Here is a 17,088-nt window from a genome sequence, read left to right as displayed (position 1 = left end):
TATTAAATTCTCACAGCAATGTAGCAAAGTAGGTATTATTACAACTGTTTTTGATTTTTTTGAGATTTTATTGACTTGAGAGACAGAGCACAAGCGGGGCAGTGGGGGTAGGAGAGGGATGAGCAGATTGCCTGCTAACTGGGAGCCAGATCTGGGGATCGATCCCAGAACCCTGAGATCATGACCTGAGCCCCCCGCCAGGTGCCCCTACAGCTGTTTTTATTTTTATTTATTTATTTTTAAGGATTTTATTTATTTGACAGACAGAGACACTATGAGAGAGGGAACACAAGCAGGGGGAGTGGGAGAGGGAGAAGCAGGCTTCCTTCTGAACAGGGAGCCCGATGCAGGGTTTAATCCCAGAACCAGGCTCAATCCTAGGACCCTGAGATCCTGACCTGAGCTGAAAGCAGATGCTTAATGACTGAACCACCCAGGTGCCCCTCTACAGCTATTTTTTAAAAGATGAGAAAATTGAGGCTCAGAGAGGTTAGTTTACTCATCAGTGATGAAGCTTCACACTTGGGTCTCTCCAAATCAATCTTTTCCCTTAATCTCTAGTTTTCTCATTTGTGAAATGGAAATAGTAACTAGCCATAGGTTTGTGTGAGAATTAACTAAGCTGACACGAGTGAAGGGCTAGAGAGATGGTATGGCTCCTGGTGAGTGCCCCAGGAGTGACAGCTGTTATCCCTCACCTGCCCCAGTCCCTCCCAGCTCAAGTGCTTCCTTCTCTTTCCAACAGGCACAGCCTCACCCAATTCTAAGCCAATTCTGACCAAGGTAGGCAGAAGCCCTAACAGAGTAGCTCCAGGCCAGCAGAGCTCTGTGAGCTCTAAATCAGAATGCTGCCACAGAGCAGGTACCATGAAATACTAAGGCAGAGCATTCAGATGAAGAAATACTATTTTTTGTGTAATATTTTGTGTATTATTTTAAAATTAAGTTGAATGGTCCTATTTTGTCACCTTTCTCCAGAAGTGCCCACAGAAGTGAACTGAATTTTATCTGAAAGGGGCAAGGGTATGGACTACGTTAACTCATACCCCAAAATGTCCACCACAGCTATTCCACTTGCTCTCCACTCAGTGCTGCCAGAACCCCAAGGCCACCATGAGTGTCTTCATTCCAACCACAATCCTAGAAACCACCCTCTTGCCTTTCATTTATTGCTGGCCCTTAATTAGTTACTGAGTTCTGTGGACCAAGCCTCTTAATCATCTTTTCAAACCACTTAGGTACCTTTCACGTCTAGAGCCCACCAGTACAGCAGTTGAAGACGAGTAGTTGGGTTATTGAACTTTGTATCTCCAAAAATTGACCCCAAACTGGCCAGATGGCTCATGTCTTCAAGGTACAAACAACTTGTTCTGGGCTTCTCATTACAGACATAGAAAATGAGAATGCGGACTAGCCCAAGGATGAACGGAGAGATGGTATGTGCAGTGGTCCCTAGCTGTGGCCTGGCTGATCTGAAGGCTGAGGGATCATGACTTTGGTGTATCATTGACCATTTTGTAACACCACCAGTCTGCTAAGCACACCATTTGGAAAGTTGGTATCTATTCCTTTTGTGGCTGGGCCATGCTGGGATTTAAGATAAACTGTTACCTGGTTGTTGGAGTGAGTTTTGGGTTCCCTTGCCTGTCTACTGAGAAGCAGTCTTTACTTCCACTGGGCTACTGCTTTATGAGCCTAGATTCCTGATCTGGAGCCCTGCCTATCATTCACTTGGCACACTGTTCACCCTAGTGGCCAGGCCCTCTTCCCTATATATGCAGGTGCTTGCTGAGAGCCAGCTGTGAGCGGATAGCCCAGAATGAGGTTGCTCATGCCCATTTGGTATTACTGTCACTGGAATTCTTCTGTCCCTAATATATGCATTAAACCGAAATCACCAATATTGGATTAGCTAGCAACCCTCACGGGTGTGTCTTGCTTATAACTCACGGAAAAAGAAAGGTATCATGGCAGCTCCTAGAAAGCAACAGTGTAGATATTAGAAAAAGAATAATCCATTCAGAAGCCTAAAGCATGAAACTAGGATAATATTAATAAATATGGGTATCAAAAACTCAACACAATCTTTCCTATTCCAATAAATTAGAACAATGTTTTATAAACTCTTTTCTCCCCTTGTAGTACCCAGTATAGTAGAGACCTACTCTGTAAAGTTCATATCAAGCTTTCCATCTCTTCCTGTCCCAGGTTTGCTCAGATGTCCCAAAGAAATGACAGTAGGCATCTGCTAGTCCCTTTCATGAGGAGGGCTGAGAATGGGGACTGTCATCTGACAGGGTGATGCAAAACTTCCTCATTTGTCCTCCTAGATAAAGTCCATATGTGGGCTCCCAAATGATTGTCTGGTTTTGGGTGTCAGAGTAATGTCTGGGAAATGAGATTGCTTTTTAAAACAAAAATGAAAAACATTTATTTTCAAAAGCATTTTAATCAAGGATGGTGCTACGTATTTTAAAATTTTTATGTTTTTCCATCTGTGCCCTACACAACTGTTGCCTTTCTTAAAATGACAGTTATGGGATACCTGGGTGGCTCAGTCAGTTAAGCGGCTGACTCTTGATTTCAGCTCACGGTTATGAGATGGAGCCCCATGTCAGGCCCCACACTCAGAGCAGAGTCTGCTCGTCCCTCTCCCTCCCCTTCTGCTCCACTCTCTCGGCCCACTTCTTGGCTCACGTGACACAAGCACTCCCTCCCTCCCTCTCTGTCTCAAATAAAGTAAAATAAAATAAAATAAAATGACAGTAACATAATTCAAATAGTAAAAAATGTTAACTTTTTGGTGATTACAAAAACAGGCCAGGCCCTAAAACAAAAGTTTATTAACCCAGATTTACATTAAAAACAGTTGAAGAAGAAAAAATGTTCACTCAATCTAAATAGCCTGATAAACTACTTTTCCAAACACATTCTCATCCAACCCTTTTTCATCGTACCTGTATTTTTATGAAATATGTATATGTATTTCTCTGTTCCAATATTTTCAGGTCATATTATTTTATAAATATTTTTCCTTATTACTTAATTTTTGAATTACTTAAATTTTCTTTAAAGATTTGATTTTATATTTATTTACTTGACAGAGAGAGATTACAAGCAGACAGAGAGGCAGGCAGAGAGAGAGAGGGAAGCAAGCTCCCTGCTGGGCAGAGAGCCCAATGCGGGATTCGATCCCAGGACCATGAGATCACGACCTGAGCCGAAGGCAGCAGCTTAACCCACTGAGCCACCCAAGTGCCCTAAAGATTTGATTTTTTTTTTTTAAGATTTTATTTTTATTTGTCAGAGAGAGAGACGGAGAGAGAGAGAGCATAGGCAGACAGAGTGGTAGGCAGAGACAGAGGGAGAAGCAGGCTCCCTGCCGAGCAAGGAGCCTGATGTGGGACTCAATCCCAGGACGCTGGGATCATGACCTGAGCCGAAGGCAGCTGCTTAACCAACTGAGCCACCCAGGTGCCCCAAGATTTGATTTTTTGATGTAAAAAGTATAAGCAGCAATGATGCTGAATTTTAAAAACACAACACTGAAAACAATCCCTACAATTGCACCAAAAATAATAAAATAGTAGGAATAAACTTAACTAAGGAAAGACCTATACTCCAAAAACAATAAAACACTGATGAAAGAAATTGAAGAGGACACAAATAAATAGGTATTCTATGCTCATGGATTGGAAGAACCAAAATAATTAAAATGTCCATACTACCCAAAGCAATCTACAGATTTAATGCAAACCCTATCAAAATACCAACATTTTTCACAGAGCTAGGATAATATTGAACAAAACACAATAAACACAATATGAGCAATTTTCATAGCCTTCTATTTGAATGTTATATTTCATAGGATATTAACAAGTTATTCTAACATACTTTTGGATAGGAAGTTAAGAAGCTGAAACTTCTTTATAACCATTTACTGTACTTTTCTCTATGCACAGGAAAAAACATGCTATTATTCAGACAATGCAGAAATACCATGGAAAATGAAGGCCTCCTATAATTCCACTCCTGAAAACACCACTGAGTACAATTTGGTGAATATTCATCCTGGCTGAACTCCTAAGGAGGAAATAATTCCATAGTTTGCTGCCACATAGTGGTAAAGTAAGCATCACTGCCCATGAACACTGTAAAGAACTTGTGAGCCATTGCCCTAACCCAACAAATATTTGCCAAGCTACTTATGCTCAGCACTGCACTAGGTACTAGGGAATCTAAAGATGATCCCTGTCTTGGAAGGGCTTGGAGGAAGACTAACAAGCATACAAATAAGTGACAAAATGGTAATGTTCTAACTGAGACAAAAATCTAAGTATGGCAGAACAAGGGATTTCTTGCCAGGTTTCACAGAGGAGGTGACATTTGAGAAGGGTCTTCAAATGTGCTGAAGTTTCTCAGGTGGGAATATGTAAGAATGTAAGACCCTCCCAGCATAGAGCAGAGGATAGCACATCAAAAGGGCAGTGCTTTCAGGGACTATTAAGAAGGTCACTCAAGCTGGAGCCCTGTGTATGGGGAAGGAAGACAGGAGTGTCACATAGAAGACAAGCCACTAACTCTTAAGTAGGGAAGGGATCAGACTGGCTTAGGAAGAGAGAGTTTGAAGAACATCTAAAATTTCCTTCCTCCCAATAAAACTAGCTTTATGTTTAAATTCTGTGGCATCTTCTGTGAAAATGTATGTCATTAAAGGCAAACAACTTTGTAAGAAAACATGAGCATTAATGTCTCCTTTAGATATGCTGCGGAAATCACACTCAAACCACTCTTAAATCAATCATTCTGTAGTTGTGATTCCTTAGTTAGTATGTTTTAATCATTGAGGGATACCCAGCATATGTGCTACAATATTGGGGTAGCTAGCCTCCAAAATGGCACTCCCAATTCTATTGGCCTCCTGATATTCACATTTCTGTGTCGTCCTTCTTACAATGAATAGAGCTAAACTTTGTGACTAATAGAACGTTGTTGAAATGGTGTGTAACTTCTGTGGCTGGGCCATCAAAGCCATTGAAGCTTCTACCTTATTGTCACCGGCTCACCATTCTGTAAGAATGTTTAAGCAGTCTGGGAGAGGCCCACATGGAAGGAATTGAGGCCTCCTTTAAACAACCAGAGCCGCTGGACTAAGTCAGTGGTTCTTCCTGCCCCAGCCAGATTTTCCAATGACTGCAGTCTCATGAAAGACTCCTAGCCAGAAGTACTGAGCTACATACATGGCTAAATTTCTGACCCATAGAAACTGTGAGAGTGAAAATGTAGTGTTTTAAGACATTAGTTTTGGGGGTAATTTATGATGCACCAATACAAATAACCGAAGAACTTTGCTTTCTTTCATTGACTGAGGGATAAATATACTAACAAATAACAAATTTAGGGGCACCTGGGTGGCTCAGTCATTGAAGCATTTGCCTTCGGCTCAGGTTGTGATCTTGGTGTCCTGGGATTGAGCCCCACTCAGTGGGGAGTTTGCTCTCCCTCTCCCTCTAACTGCAGTTCATGCTTTCTCTCTCAAATAAGTAAAACAAATCTTGGGGAAAAAAAATTATTTTATTAACAAGAGTTCATCTTATATTAAAAAATGACACAATGTTCATGTTCATAGCTCTAGTAGATGCTTTTGGACTTCATTTTAGACATGAAACTATGCAATAAGGCTTTTTAGAGGGATTCTTTAATTATGTCAATCATCATGTACAGCTGGCAGATTACCACAAACTGTATTTTTTTAGGAGGTAATGGACCTATAAAACTGACAGACTATTATGCTTTTCATTTATGCAAAGCAATACTTATAGGAGAAACTTAGCTTGGATCAGTATGAATTATGGCTTGTATAGAGACTTTTATGAACAAGTATTAAATAAGTATGCAATTAAGGCCTTTGTTTGTGGTTTTTAGAAATCAGATTTCAATTATTCAAATGTCCAAGATTTAAAAAAATCATTATGTGTGAAAATATGTCATTAAATAAGCATTAAAAAAAATCCATTCCCTAATTGAGGGGAAAATGCTGCTCCAAACAGGTATGTATTTCCAAAGCTAAACTACACAAAACAAAACATGGATATATTATTTTTCATGATTTTATGTAGTCCACATAAAATCCGTAATACTAGGGATTACGGAGTCTTTAAAAATTCATTTGGAATACATTTTTACAAATAAAATAAATAGCTACTTAAAAAAAAAGTTCATGGCCCAAATTCTCATGGTGTATTCTAGAAAACCTCGGAGAATTTAAGGTGGTTTCAAGCTGGTAGTGCCAGGTGGCTACAAAAACAATGGGGTATCTTCTCTAAACATATAATATTAGAATCTTTAAAACCTAAACCGTCATTGCCTCTACTTCCCTTAGTTACCGCTCCATTTATTTCACCCTGTGTAATGGAAGTACTAGATTTATTTCTACTTGATCTTGCCATTTCTTCTCCCAGCCTGTTTTAAACCCACTCTGATCCACTCCAAACTTTTGCCCCATCACTATAAACGACAATTTCATCCTCCTCCCTTCCTCAAGCCAGAAATCTTGGGACCATCTTGACTCCTTTTTTTTTCCATACCCCCCTAGCTTATCCTTCAGAAAAAAACCGTTAGCTTACTTCCAGATCACAATCCAGAATCTGTCTACGCCTCACACTTTCTTTGCATTGCTACCACCCTGGTCTGAGCCACTAGCATCTTGCTAGCCTAGTTTACAAGAGTAGCTTCCTCACTCACTGGCCGTCCATCTTCCACTACAAAGTAGTATCACCAATGACTCTATGTAGATAACCCAATTACTCTTCTGCTCAAAACGACTCCCATTTCACTGAGAGATTCCTCTTTCACTGGAAGTAAAAGTCCTTACAATGGGGAATCGGGCTTTACATCATTTAACTCCCCTTGTCCCGTTCCCTACAACCTACCCTCTTAACTCATGTGGCTCCAGCCACACCAGCCAACTTGCAGAGAGCATCCGCCTCTGTGTCAGGATCTAACCACCCCACCCCCACCCTCTGTCCCAGCTCCTAGCGTAGTGCTCGGGACCTAGTTATTTATTTCTAAGTGAACGAATCATCCGATGATTTTAATTTTCTGCGTAAAATACATATTCCAAATAGGGTGGAACTTTCCAGGCTGGCAATCCCCAGATAGTTAGTGCTCAGGAACTATTTGCTGAACCAACAAACGCACTCGAGGATACGTCAGTTTATTTCGACCCTTCTCATTTTAGTTAAATTCTCAAGAGTGGCTTCTGCTCAAGGCCCGAACGACCCCACCTCGCAGGCTCTACGGTCGCTGGTTCTCGCAGCCCGGAGGCAGTTTTCTCTCCTTCTCCGCGCTGGGTAAAAAGCGTGGGAGAAGGGTGGAATGTCTGGATTGAGGCACAGGGGCTCCCCCCGTACTCCAGGTCTAGACTGCCCTAAGGCGAAAGAAGCCGGTAAACCTCCAAGCTGCGCACACTCTCAAGTCGGAACCGACCCAAATCCACTAACACCCGCTCCCGATGACATCACCCCCGCTCCGAACTCCTTATTGGAAGAGCGCAGTCACTCAGTTCTCGCGATGACTCCTGTACCCGGTCCCCTTGCTTCCCTCCCATCGCTCCGACCCGGTAGTCAACAGACCACGTTGCGAGCCACGGGGACCTTGCAGAACTAGACCAGCTCCTGTACTCGTCTAGACGGCTGCGACTCTTCTTAGACGCTCACGGGCACGAGGTTTGGCTCCCAGGCGTCCTGTCTGCCACACGCGTGGTTGCGCGCGCGCGACTCTTCACGGCTTGGCTCCGTCACTTTGCTAGGGCAGCCGGGTGATTCGCACCAATTCTCGTCCTTTCCTATCGCGAGAATTTGGCGGTGGCTTTACCGATTTCCGGTCGCTTAGGTCTCCATGGAGACAGCACTTTCAGCAGTGTGTTTTTGTTTTGGGGGTCACCTGTAGCTCTCCGAATTCCACGTGGTTCGAAAATTACCTAGAGATTGTTTGTGGGCGTCAGCCAGAAAGGTGTAGATGGCAGTGAAGCAGCGGTCAAAAGGGAAGCAGCCGGTGGGACTTAGCAGTACAACTTGCTGTCCTATCTTCTGGACGCTGGAGTAGTGTTGTAGGGTGGGCACGGGGTTTCACCCAACTGGGGAGACCCAGTTCATCAAGACAAACGTTTAGGCCTCCGTTGAGCACACATAAGCACCGAACCAATTTTTGTATAGTCTTGAGGGTTCCACGATCAAACCCTGCTGTAAACTTACTCACCATTCACCAGAGAATAGTCTCCCTAGTTATGTCCCTATCCCTTCTTAAGTTTGTGTATTGGTTACTTTGCTAGGAAATGATCCCCAGTAATTACCCTAGATCTAATCATGTCACTTTTCACATTTTTACCTTGTCTTGCCATTATCTGTGTCCATTTTTATTATCATTTTCTGTTAAGTGTTTTTTCACGTGCCATCGCTGTATCGATTTCTTACTTTTCAGATAGGCGGTAGGTTTCTTCAGTGTCAGGACTAGCTTGTCACTTAGGTACGGAATATACATACCAGGTAGTGCACTTTTCTGTTGTTGAAAGCATACATCTCTTGACAATTTTTGTTAACTTATTTGTTTATTCACCAAATATTTATTAAGCACTCATTATATGCCAGGTACTGTTTTAAGAATTGAGAATTAAAACAGTGGATAAAACAGATTTAAGTTGCTTCCTTCGTGGAGTTTATTACTAGGGGAGACAGACAATATACAAATAAACGAGTTATTGCAGTTTTAGGTACTAGTAGTACTATGAGGGAAGTAAAGTAATGGAAATGATCTGTGGCATTTTAGACGGGTAGAGTGGTCATGGAGGGCTTCTCATAGGAGGTGTTGTTTGAAAAGAAACTTGAAATATGGGGAAAAGACCTTGCAAACATCTCGTGGAACAAGCATTAACTGGCAGAGGTATGAAGAAGGGCAAAGTGCCTTAGATGGTGAAGAGAAGATTGATTTGTGATGAAAATGCAGAGGAAGGCAGGACCAGATTACCTGTGGCCTTGAGGGCCAGGGTCTCAAGTTGGATTTTATTTTAAGTGTAACTGGAAGCCCTTGGAAAGTTTTAAGCAGGAGAGTAATTAGATTTGATTAAAGTTTTAAAAAGATTGCTCTGATGATGGTGAAAAGAGGGGACTCCTCAGAAACAAGGGAGAGGAGAGGAGACCAGTTGTGGGTCTGTTGCAGGAGTCCAGATGCAAAGGGATCATTCAGCTTCTGCTGGGCTATTTCCAGGGTTGGGGCAATTCTCTGTTTACAAGGAAGTCCATTTTACAGTTGGACCAGAGAGTTCTTCCTTTGTATTGGGCTGGAATCTGCCTCACTGAAACTTGCACTGACTTTTCCTCATTCTGTAGCAGGATAGAATACAGAGCAGCACTTGTCCTGTCCTCTTTCCTCCAGGACAAACACCTTTGGTTAAGTGGAAAGGCACTGAGGTTAGTTGGGCCCAGTTTACTTTTGGAAAAAAGATGCTGGTTTGTTATTGTTATTACTAAAAAGAAGGTTGGCTGTATTTTAAAATACAAAGACTGGGCCATAAAAGGTAAGAATAACTTTAGACAATAATAAACTTTTGTTGAGCTTAAAAAATGTTTTTCTTTTATGAAGCAGAAATTCTTTGACCAGTGGTTCTCCACCTGAGGCCACTTTGCTCTCCAGGAGACATTTGGCAATGTCTGGAGGTATTTTTTGGTTGGCATAACTTGAGGGAAAGGGGATGTTACTGGCATCTAATGGGTAGAGGCCAGGAACCTGTTAAACATCCTACAATACACAGAACAGCACTGCATAACAAAAAATTATCTGGCCCCAAATGCCACTAGTGCTGAGGCTCAGAAATCCTGAATTAGACAATCCTTTAAACTCTTCTTTTTTGCAGCGACTGCTATTCTGTTTAAATGGGTGTAAAAAAGAAGAAAGAAATGCAAGTAACTGCACTGACCATTTGCCATCAAGACCTTGAAACTTTGAGATGTAAGTGATTTTTGACTTAATTTTTTTGCTTTTTTTTTGTTTTAAAGATTTTATTTATTTGATAGAGATCACAAATAGGCAGAGAGACAGGCAGAGAGAGAGGAGGAAGCAGGCTCCCTGCTGAGTGGAGAGCCCAAGGCGGGGCTTCATCCGAGGACCCTGAGATCGTGACCCACTTCGAAGGCAGAGGCTTTAACCCACTGAGCCACCCAGGCATCCCTAATTTGTTTGCCTCTTTTCTGGGTTATAGAGTATTTCTGTCTCTGAGACTCACTATCACATGATGTTCAAACTCTTGCTATGTACTTTTTCCATGTTCTTTGCATTCAGTTTTACATGTAAAATGGTTTCCGAAAAATGTTGTCTCTGGACTAAGCTCTGTCTGCTTTTTTTTTTTGGTTTATAAGTACTTAGATTTTTGATAATGCATAACAAAGGCAAACTCATATGCATACACTGTTAAATCCTTAAAGAAATTTTTTGTGTGTGTTTTCTAGCTTTGGCTGATGTGGAAGGAAAGAATCTAGCTTCTTTGCTGTTACATTGTGTACAGCTCAGGGATGGAGTGTCACAAATCCATTATGTTAAACAGGTAAGACTGCATTGATATTTCTGGATACATCTTGAAGAATATCATGCTGTTATGGACTTCTAAAATTAACTGACAGCTTTTGGCTTCCAATTATTTAATATAAATGTATCATTAAGGAATAGTGTTTTTTTTTTTCCTTTTCTGTTTGTTGTATCATCTCATTTTATTCAGAGTGTTGGTAGAAGCCATACTCGGGCCTCCACCAGCATTGGAGCTGTAAAAGGATAGGACAGTGAGACAACTGTGCATACCTTTCTCTTTTTCTTTTTTCTTTTTTTTTGTGCATACCTTTCTTGTGAAGAGAAATTTTAAAAAATTATTTCTGGTAATTTGAAACCTTAAAACTCTTCAGCAGACACATTAAGAAGTTAATTTAAAATGTAAAGACTGTCCTAACCAGTATTTCTGTGTTAGGATTTACCATTTGAACTTGCATAATTTTTTTGGAAAGCAATTAAATATATTACTGGTTTTTCAATAGAGCTATAGAATTCCTATACCTTAAGCCATTAACAAGTCTAATTCTTAATAGAGGTAGGTCTGGAGGGTAAACTGGGAGTTGGGGATATGGGTTAAAAAGGTTAAAAAATACTAAACTAGGTGTTTAAATCGGTATCCTTTAACAGTGCATTGTAGAAAACATTACATGCCATAATTGAGACTTCAAAGAGTATTTGAAACTTTATTACTTTGCTATATATACTTGATAATAGAAAAAATTACTATGCCTTTGAATTTTTTGGATTGTAGATTGTGCCTTTACTGGAGAAGGCAGATAAAAATGGCGCATGTGATCCCACTATTCGAAGTTGTTTGGATATTTTAGCCGGCATTTATCTTTCTTTGAGTGTAAAGAATCCCTTGAAGAAAGTTTTGGCAAGGTAAGGAGGAAAAGGAAAGGAAGTTAAGCATTATAAATGTTCAGTTTGACCAAAAGTAAACAGTACCTAAAATTCTCCTGGTTTGGTAAAACTGAACTGCAGTACATCACTAACAATTTCTTTTATATGGTCTCTGCTTTGTTTACTTATGACAACTTTTTAAAAATGTAGACTGGCTTTTAGGTCATAGGCTTTAATAAAATAGGCTATGGGATATAGTTTGCTGACTCCTAATTTAGTCCATTTATGTTAATGCAATTATTGGTTAAGTTTAATCTGTCATCTTGCTATTTCTTTTTTCTCTGTTTTTACCATTTGTTCTTAGTTTAAACATATTTGTAATTACACAGGTAATACAAGAATATATGCTTGATGTAAAGACATCAAGCAATGTAGGAGTGAAAGAAATAAGAAATGAGCCTTCTGTTTCACTCTTCCTGGCTTATCTTACCTTTTTTAATAAAGGTCATCAGTTAACATTTTGGTATCTAACTCTTTAGACCTTTTCTTGTGTGTGTTCTGTAGCTTGTTTTTTCACTAAAGAATGTTTTAGAGATAGTTTCAAGTCAGCATAGTCCGTATTCTTTTTTTAATTGTGTGAAAAAACACACAACATAAAATTAGCCATCTTAACCATTTTTGAGTGGTAAGTATATTTACATTGTTGTACAGTGGATCTCCACAGAGTTTTTCATCTTGCAAAATTGAAACTATATACATTAAACAGTAAATCCCCATTTCCTCCTCCCCGTAACCCCTACCACAATTCTACGTCCTGTTTTTATGAATTTGATTACCTTATTTACCTCATATGAGTGGAATATTTGTATTTGTCTTTTTTTTTTTTTTTGATTGGCTTATTTTACTTAGCATAATGTTCTCAAGGTTCATCCTCGTGGTAGCATGTGGCAGGATTTTTGTCCTTCCTAAGGCTGAATTATATTCCATCATCCATGTGTACCACATGGTATTCATTCATTCATCAGCTGATAGACATCTGGGTTGCTTCCTCCTCTTGGCTATTATGAACAATGCTTCTGTGAACATGGGTATTTAAATATCTCTTTGAGATCCTGCTTTCAGTTCTTTTGGATATTTACCCAAAGGTGGGATTACTGGATCATATGGTGATTATATTTTTAATTTTCTGAGGAACCTCCATATTGTTTTTCATAGTGTCTGCACTATTTTATGCTCCCACCAAAGGTCCTTATTCTCTCTCTTTCTTTCTTTCAAGATTTTATTTATTTGACAGAGAGACACAGTGAGAGAGGGAACACAAGCAGGGGGTATGGGAGAGGGAGAAGCAGGCTTCCCACAGAGCAGGGAGCCCAATGCAGGACTTGATCTTAGGACCCTGGGATCATGACCTGAGCCAAAAGAAGACGCTTAACAACCGAGCCACTCAGACACCCCAAGTCGTTATATTTTCTTACAGCTAAAATTTCTGTAATATGGATATACCGAAATTTTTATGTACTGAGTTACATATTATGAAATCACTTTCCATTGATATTTAGTTTGTTTTGTTTTCATGATTCCAACAATGATACAGTTATATTCTTAATTATGTATATAAGTGTTCTGTGTATTTACCTGAGATAAATTCCTGTAAATGGAATTTCTTTACCAAAACCATTGCTAACCTGTACTCCCCCAAAGGTATTCCAGTTTATACTCCTATTAACAGTGAACGAGAGTGCCAGTATCTTCATATCTTCTAACACTGGGTAATACCAATCTTTAAACCATTTAAAATCTAACAGATAAAAAAAATAATACTTTTTTTTACTTTTCAGTAAGATTATTAGTGAGATTGAACATTTTTTAATATGTGGAGTTTGACTATTTGTGATTATATGTCTTTTGTATGTTTCCTTGTTAGAATGTCTTTTCTTTTTATGTAAGTAAATTTATTTAATGTGTCAAAAAGCAAATGGTCAAGGGTGCCTGGGTGACTCAGTTAGTTAAGCATCTGCCTTTGGTTCAGGTCATGATCCCAGGGTCCTGGGATCAAGTCCCGAATCAGGCTCCCTTCTCAGTGGGGCGCCTGCTTTTCCCTGTCCTTCTGCCCCCTGGCTCATGCAGTCTCTCTCACTCTCTCTCTGTCTCAAATTAAAAAAAAAAAAATCTTTAAAGGAAAAAAAAAATAAAGGAAATGATCAGATACTGGCGAGTTCTAGGGTTTTGGGGAAGTAGTCAACAGTGTCATCAAAGATCTTGATGTTTTCCATTTTTCTCCCATTTGTTGGCCATATCTTCCCTCAGAATTACAAGGAGCTGTAGGAGTTGTAGCCACTTTATATAGACATGACAGCATCCACAAATGAAAAAAGGAAATTTCCTTTTTTCCTTCTCTTTTTATTGGAGAGAGAAACATTTTACAGAAGGTTCCAGGAGACTTCCTATCACTTTCTGTTGTCAAGATTGGGTCATATACCCACCTTCTGGTTGTAAGAATGGCTGGGAAGCAAGACTCTCACACCTTTGGTTTCTGTAGTGGGAGGTGGGTTTTGCCACTAAAGAAGGGCTTGGGAGGTACCTGGGTGGCTCAGTGGGTTAAAGCCTCTGCCTTCGGCTCAGGTCATGATCCCAGGGTCCTGGGATCGAGCCCTGCATTGGGCTCTCTGCTCAGCAGGGAGACTACTTCTCTCCCTCTCACTCTCTGCCTACTTGTGATCTCTGTCTGTCAAATAAATAAATAAAATCTTAAAAAAAAAAAATAAGAAGGGCTTGGGTATGAGATCTCTATCTAGATTATGTACTAGATATTCCTTTGTTTTATTACATATATTTAAACTTTCTTTATGGTGTATTTGCCTTACAAAAATTAGAATATTTTTCTTGGTAATCAAACCCACTAATATTTTTCTTTGAATAGATTTCTGAGTTTCATGCCTTCCTTAATGTATGCTTTCTCTACTATAAGATCATATAAAATTACTTGCTTGTCTTTATTAAAATGCTTCATCTGGAATTAAACTTTGAGTGGAATGTAAGTTAGAGATCCAATTTAGTTTTTGATAATGGGGACCCACTTATTCGCAAACTTTTGAATAGTCCATCTTTCCCATGTATCTGGAATGCCATTTTATTATGTTTTGTGTTCCTGTATAAACACAGATTTGATTTTAGACTTGGGTCTGTTTGTTTACTCACCAACATCATACTTTTATTTACTATAGTTTGATGAGGTAGTTTGATTATATGCTGGAACAAGTCACCCTCCGGGGACGACTTCTTCAGACTATTCCTATTTCTAAATTCTTTCTCTTCCAGAAGAGCTTTAGAACTGTTCAGTCATATTTTTAAAAAAGTGCCTACTGGTTTTGATATAGATTAATTGAAGTAAAATTGACACTAAATTGAATTTATCTATTAAGTAAATTTTTTTGCTTGTCTACTATATGTCAAATAAGTATTCCAGGCATTGAGGTTATAATGAATAAAACATTTTAGAATAGAGGTTAGATACTTTTTTTTTTTTTAAGATTTATTTATTTTAAAGATTAAAAAAAAGATTTTATTTATTTGACAGAGAGAGAGATCACAAGTAGGCAGAGGGGCAGGCAGAGGGCGAGGGGGAAGCAGGCTCCCCACTGAGCAAAAAGCCCAATGCGGGGTTCGAGCCCAGGACCCCGAGATCATGACCTGAGCTGAAGGCAGAGGCTTAACCCACTGAGCCACCCAGGCACCCCAAGATTTATTTATTTTAGAGAGAGAGAGTGAACATTTGGGGAAGAAGGGGCAGAGGGAGAGGGAGAGAGAATCTCAAGCAGACTTCCTGCTGAGCCAGGAGCCTGGTGCTGGGCTCCATCCCTTGACCCTGAGATCATGACCTGAGCTGAAATCAAGAGTTGGAAGCTTGACCATGGCACCCCTGGAAGTTATGTTCTAAGAACAAGATTGAAAATAATCAAAATAAATAATCCAAATATATAGGATTAGATGAAATGAATGCTATGGAGAAAAATAAAGCATCAAGGGGGAATGGGAATACTAATGCTGGGGTGAAGGTTACAATTTAAAATATGGAGGTCACTTCAAATGTCTTGGCTCAAATGTCATTGTTAAGGTGATACTTGAGATTGACCTGCAAGGGATGAGGGAATGATTATTGGGTCTATTTGAGGGAAGCATGTTAGGTGGAGAAAATAGCAAGAGCAAAGGCTTTGGTATATCTTCGCAACAAGGAAGGCTATGTAGCTAGAGCTAAGTGAACATGGATTAAGATGAGATAATGGTGGCATTAGAGTGTGTAGTCTTGTAAGTCATTGTCACCACTATGGCAACTAATTTGAGAAGGACATTGTTGGATGATTTTAGGCAGAGGACTAATATGGTGTTTTTATAGTATTACTCTGGCTACTCTTTTGAGGAGGGAAATGAGATGGAAGCAAAGCGTTCCAGTGATTGTGGCATGAAGTTAAAATTTTCTACCTTATTTTGAAGGTGTAGTTCAGTATTCCTTCATTTGTATGATTTCCTCCCCACTCTGTATATCCATTTGCTACATAGTTATGAAATATTTAATACTCAGTTCTTTTTCTAGCTCACTAAATGGCCTACCTGAATTTTTCCTAACTGAGGCTGTACAAAGTTTTACTTCTCGTCTTCAGGAAGAATTGAATACTACTGATCTATACTCTTACAGGAAAGTAATTGATAATATATCTTCCTGTATGGAGAACTTTGACTTGGGTAAGCCAGCTCTTGTGTAGTATTTTTTCTACCATTACATCGTTGTTTTTAAATGACATTAGATTTTGGCCCTGGAGCTCATTACCAGTGTTGATTTTTTTTATCCCCACAGGTAGAACAGGAGTTAATAATCTTCTTAAAAATGGTAAGTCCTATTATTTTATTTTATTTTGAGGGGGTAACTGCTTGTATGAGTCATTTTGGAACTGGTTCTTTTCTCTTTCTTGGCAATGGGCAGAGTCTTGCAGATTACTAGAGTACATCATGCCCCTTCCTTTTAAGTTTCTACCTCTATAACATGATATTATTATAGGTAACACTAACTTAAAATATTTTCTTATACTGACATGACACTTTACAATTTTAGGTTCTGCTTTGTCATTATGTATTCTTTTTGTTTCAGTGCTCCATTTTCTGCAGAAGAGTTTAATTGAAATCTCAGAAGAAAATAGGTGAGTATTATGTGTTCACATGCTTGTGCGTCTATGTGTATGTACACTTGTAGTTGTGTATTGTCTTTGTACAAGGGAAATTTAAAAAAGTATTCTAGAATGTGCTTCATTCCATCCCTCTCTGTTAATATGAGTCCTGATTATTGAAATTTATCTTTCAGAAGTTTGATATTTAATTTAACCAATCAAATAAATTCTTAGGAGAATATGAGAATGAGCTTCTTCCTCCCCAAGTGTTCCTTTCTGATAGCATTCTGTTCTTGTTTTATGAGTGAAATATATTGTTATCTTTCTGAGGATATTAATGATAGTTTTTTTTAATAGTTTCTTATCTTTATATAGTCTTGTTTCTTCTAAGTTGCTTTTTTTCTGTTTGATGCTTTCACTTTGCTAGATGCTCTCATCAGAAATCTGGTGATTTTTGGCCAAGTGCCCATATTTAAGGATGGGGTACTGA

General features: G+C 39.3%; 1 protein-coding gene across 3 annotated transcripts in view; it reads left to right on the top strand.

The window, feature by feature from the left end:
- Positions 1 to 7,047: 7,047 nt before the first annotated feature.
- The window catches only part of THADA (THADA armadillo repeat containing), a 324,408-nt gene continuing 314,367 nt past the window's right edge, over positions 7,048 to 17,088 (top strand). For 2 of the 3 annotated variants that reach the window (XM_059406207.1, XM_059406206.1), the window contains exons 1-7: positions 7,050 to 7,727; positions 9,911 to 10,005; positions 10,503 to 10,597; positions 11,348 to 11,478; positions 16,031 to 16,179; positions 16,292 to 16,324; positions 16,583 to 16,631. In XM_059406207.1, the coding sequence (XP_059262190.1) occupies positions 9,930 to 10,005; positions 10,503 to 10,597; positions 11,348 to 11,478; positions 16,031 to 16,179; positions 16,292 to 16,324; positions 16,583 to 16,631 (533 nt within the window). In that variant the 5' untranslated portion in view covers positions 7,050 to 7,727; positions 9,911 to 9,929. Of the gene's footprint in view, positions 7,728 to 9,910; positions 10,006 to 10,502; positions 10,598 to 11,347; positions 11,479 to 16,030; positions 16,180 to 16,291; positions 16,325 to 16,582; positions 16,632 to 17,088 lie in introns of all 3 variants that reach the window. The other variant, XR_009405400.1, reaches the window with a different exon arrangement.

This window comes from Mustela nigripes, chromosome 7, assembly GCF_022355385.1.
Source record: "Mustela nigripes isolate SB6536 chromosome 7, MUSNIG.SB6536, whole genome shotgun sequence".
In the NCBI taxonomy this organism is placed as follows: domain Eukaryota; kingdom Metazoa; phylum Chordata; class Mammalia; order Carnivora; family Mustelidae; genus Mustela; species Mustela nigripes.
The sequence above is the reverse complement of the archived record's forward strand: the minus strand, read 5'-3'. Positions and strand labels throughout refer to the sequence as shown.